General features: G+C 40.4%; 2 protein-coding genes across 7 annotated transcripts in view; one reads left to right on the top strand and one right to left on the bottom strand.

Moving 5' to 3' along the window:
- LOC107272195 (head-specific guanylate cyclase) overlaps positions 1-4,291 on the bottom strand; it is a 60,291-nt gene that overhangs the window by 12,343 nt on the left and 43,657 nt on the right. For all 5 annotated transcript variants that reach the window (XM_025089511.1, XM_015749103.2, XM_025089510.1 and 2 more), the window contains 2 exons: positions 3,991-4,064; positions 2,798-2,880 (listed from right to left, as the gene is read on the bottom strand). In XM_025089511.1, the coding sequence (XP_024945279.1) occupies positions 2,798-2,880; positions 3,991-4,016 (109 nt within the window). In that variant the 5' untranslated portion in view covers positions 4,017-4,064. The remainder of the gene's footprint in view (positions 1-2,797; positions 2,881-3,990; positions 4,065-4,291) is intronic.
- The window catches only part of LOC107272197 (guanylate cyclase soluble subunit beta-1), an 81,146-nt gene that overhangs the window by 36,506 nt on the left and 40,349 nt on the right, over positions 1-4,291 (top strand). The gene's annotated exons all lie outside the window — the stretch shown is intronic.

Genomic DNA, 4,291 nt, shown 5'->3' with positions numbered 1-4,291 from the left:
GGGGGGGGGGGGGGTAAAGAGCGAAGAAAGGATAAGGAGCAAGAGAAAAGAAAGAAAAAAGAAAAAAGAAAAAAAGAGGCAGAACAAAAAGATGCACGACTTCGCGTTTTCATCGCGCAGCATCCCAACTGTAAACGACGTAGAATATCCGGAACGTTGGTATATCGATAAGAGGACGAACCCTGATAGCGGGTGGCAGTAGGCACGGTGAATATTTCATGAATTTAATCAAGACGCAAGAAGTGGAACGCGACGTCGAGCGTCGGCCGGTCGCGTCCTAAAGAAACGACGAGGCACAGGGGCGTAGACACTCAAGATATTGGACGGGTATATATTAAGTATGAGAAAGGTTTTCTATAAAGGGACAACTGGCGGTACAGTCGTCTTCGACGTTACCCTTCCTTGGTATCTAGATCATCTTCATCATTTATTCTCACCTACTTACACCCTTAGTTAAGGGGATGAATTTCACGCGTACACCCTTCGCAGTTACGTTAAGCAGCTGGAACGAGTCAGGCTGCTTCTGGCATTTCTAACTTCTGCCAATTAGTTGAGCGTTAGGGACACATTCATTTTCAAAATTATATATTAAAATTTGTCCTCGACTTGTATGTGGCTGACACAATTTTTTAAATTAAATAAAAAATTTCTTATCCCATATACACGTGCATACCGTTCGTGTCTCGAATAATCCACACACGTCGTTTCTCCTTCTCGACAGTAGACAAATAACTTGAGGATGCTTTTTGCCATGGCTGCTCACCGCGAGTATTAGGTCGAGTTCTTGTTGCGACAAATGCGGTTATATTTTACGCAAATACCCAGAAACCCATATCTGACAATGAATTTGAATTAGAACGACGAAGGGGTCGGTACAAAGGGCACTGTAATCCTGTATGCTGGTGGAAGATCGAAAAGCTAACCTATAAGGATCTGCATTCGTTTCACACAATGTTTCCTTCGAGTTTTTTAGCTCGAACGAATATTTGTTTTTTTTTTTTTATAATGATATATCGTATAAGAATAAATGAAATCGCGTACTAGCAAATAGTAGTATATTATTTGACATATAAGAAACAGCAAGCTACGATTTGATATCTGGTAAAAGTACTTTTGACATATCGTTCGATCCCGTGCACAATTCTCAAATGGAAACTGTCGCGTGAATGGAAACTGCCGTATTTTATTCATTGTCAGTATTGTTTTCCCCTATGTCAAAACTGACGTTTTGAATTACAGGATTCTCATAGATATAACTACCAGTATGGAACTATACAATGTTCACTGTTGAGTATCAATAAATTAATTAGTACAATAATTAACGTTGAACTGTGATAAGAAAATGATAAGAATATCGGCAGGTCAATAATTAAGAGGCCCAAGATATTTTCTTCGGGTTTTCTGTCCTGTAAGTCAGCAAGTTGAGAAAATAAGTGGCTGCCTGAGACCAAGTACGAGATACGGAAGAAAATTAATAAACAAAAACTACAATAAATGTATATTCAAGCCAAAAAGTAAATGCTCGTATAAATTCTTCGAAATTAACGAGTCGACTTTTTTTTCAATCAAGCACAAAAATGATTTTAAAATTAATGAGTTCACTTTTTTTCTTCTAACGAGTCAAGCACAAAAATTGCCAACATTCTTCAATTATTTTGCAACGCGTTCCATTCCGTCTGAATGCATCGTAATTTCGTTATTCAACTTCAAAAGGAACATCTATACCTATATTTCCCATTAACGTTCTTCCTTCCTCATTTCCACGTAAAGCAATACTGCCAAACGTCGTGAGGTCCACCAAACGCTTTATAAACTACGTTCAGCAAATTTTCGTTACATTTTTATCAGGGACCTAAGGTCTAAATCTTGCTTCGTTATATTCTGCTTCGACAAATTAACCAAGAATTACATCCTATTAGGATTTCTTTCTTTGTTCTTTCTGGGACAACCGCATACCGAATTGCTCTGGCTTCTCCATAACCTATGCCGTTATCTGCAATAGATAAGGAAGCTACATAGGATAGATAAGTAGATAGTCAGATAAACAGAGTAGCCCCTGAACATAGGCAACCGTCGCATTAGCACAGTAAGACAGATTGCTACGAAACAGGGTCAACCATAGATCCTACGTACATGGAGAATACACGTTCACAATTCGATTTCCAGCAATCCGTACAATCCTGTTTGACTTTACTATCGTGACTCTAGCCCTTTACTGACTTCCCGACGTGAGAGCTTGGATACTGGTCGAAAAGGAAAAAAAAAAAGAAAAAAAGAAGAGAATCTGTCAAGGAAGAGTAGGATAAGAGTTGCCGCGGCGAGATCGATTCGACTTCGAGACTCCCGTTTCCGTTAAAAAGGGAAATTAATCAAATGAAATTTCCTGGAGTAATTTCGTTAATACCCATCCAGATGGGTAAAGTAAAATTTCGTTTGGTTCTTATCCAGCGGATAACCCATTTGAATGTAATTTATCATTTGAAAATTCCCGCGCTCTCTTTTTCTTATTATTTATCGAGGTGCTTTTTGCATATATACATCCATATTACACCTATTGTTGCCATTTCGTTGTCCATGTTTATTGCGAAATACTACTGCGATCTCGTAACGAGATAACGATGAAAATGGAGACGATTTATTACGAGCAAGAGTAACAACGTCTTTCTACCAACAGGATCTCCGTATCTTGCACGCAGCTTTATTGCGTGATCGTATACATAGGAAAAGGTTTATGCGACGTGCCGTAGAGAGAATACAAGAAAATATATATGAAAGGGAGACAGTTGAGTTATCTTACCGCAGTCATAGTTCAGTGTCTCATAAATGTCCTCGAGTAAATTGTAATTCTCCTCGTTCTCGACATTGTACAGGAGCTTCTCTCTGTAACACGGAAATAAAAGATTGAATAAAATCAATCAAATTATCATTCAAAGTGGCAAAATCGTAACCCGCCTATATCGAACTTTTACAAATTACAGCGGTAGGCACGGACGCAGTTGGCAAGACGCGAAGATCAAAAAACGGCCATCTTGTTCCAATTCGCACAATCGGTTGGAAACAATCAAGCAGCCATTGTTCCTACCGGATTGCATCGATCCGAGAGAATTATTAATGGATCCATATAAATCAGTCGGGCCCGTGTCTGCCTCAGGAAATTGTATCCTTTGAACTGATCGAAAGATCGTATTAACTCGGGTTTCCGCAATATGGCCGGCCCATATATTTTCTTGTTTCATTGATTATGGTATACCTGGCTATATGTATACATATACAGGGTGTTCCGAAATTACCTGACCAACGGGGTATGGCGGTGTTCGGGAGGCACCTTCCGGAGCAAAAGGAAGGTCATTTTCGTGATCAGTGGTGTCTCCCGAACACCGCCATATCCCGTTGGTCAGATAATTTCGGAACACCCTGTATACACACACCGAGAATGTGTTAACGAAATAGAAAATATATTTCTCTCTTTTTTTCTCTGAAAATGTAGGCCACGTCAGCCACCTGATTTGGCGAATAACGGAGCGTCGATAATGTAGATGCCGCTTGGTTACCGACTGAGCGAGAAAGAACACGGCCAGAACAAACGATCTGTCAACAGTGCCGAAGTCTGGTCAGAAGCGTCGGTAATTCTTCGGGAAGACCCTCGGACCGAACTCGGATGTTATTTCCGAGGAAACGAAGGGATTTGTCTGCTAGCTTTCTGGATCGTATCCTTACGTCATAGGAGGGTTTGGAAAACTTATGATGGTGCCTGTCGTTCCGTGAATTCTTATCACGCTATCAAGCGTCCCCGGCGGCTTAATGGAACCTATAATTCTCTTCCGACGGTTTGACCTTATCATTCTACCGAAGAATATTATCGCGCAGCTATCATGAACAATGGTTTGATAATTTTGTCATTAGGCCGATGTAAGGGCGCAACGGCTGACTGTATAATAACATTCAATTATAAATGTTCAACCTGAGGCAATGTGGCTGTTCGATACTTACAGAGACGCCGAGGTCGATAACGGCATTTCGCTCTTGTTCAAAAGGGCTCCCAGGGCTACGGCTATTACTTCGTTCTGTAAGCATAACAATGGTTTATGGGATTATGTTTAAATATCATTTGGATTCCATTCTTATTATGATGGGACTGAAAATTTTCGTTGTATTTTCTTTGGGTTCTAACCTGTGTTTCTTAACGTTTTAACGCTAATTTAATACTGATTAGTTCACAGCGACACTACGCAACCTTCGAAGGAAAAGAATACCGTGAAAGACAATGGGGTGGGAGGGCGGGGGGGGGGGG

Source organism: Cephus cinctus, unplaced genomic scaffold (assembly GCF_000341935.2).
Source record: "Cephus cinctus unplaced genomic scaffold, Ccin1 Ccin1_scaffold1124, whole genome shotgun sequence".
Lineage (NCBI taxonomy): Eukaryota > Metazoa > Arthropoda > Insecta > Hymenoptera > Cephidae > Cephus > Cephus cinctus.
The sequence above is the reverse complement of the archived record's forward strand: the minus strand, read 5'-3'. Positions and strand labels throughout refer to the sequence as shown.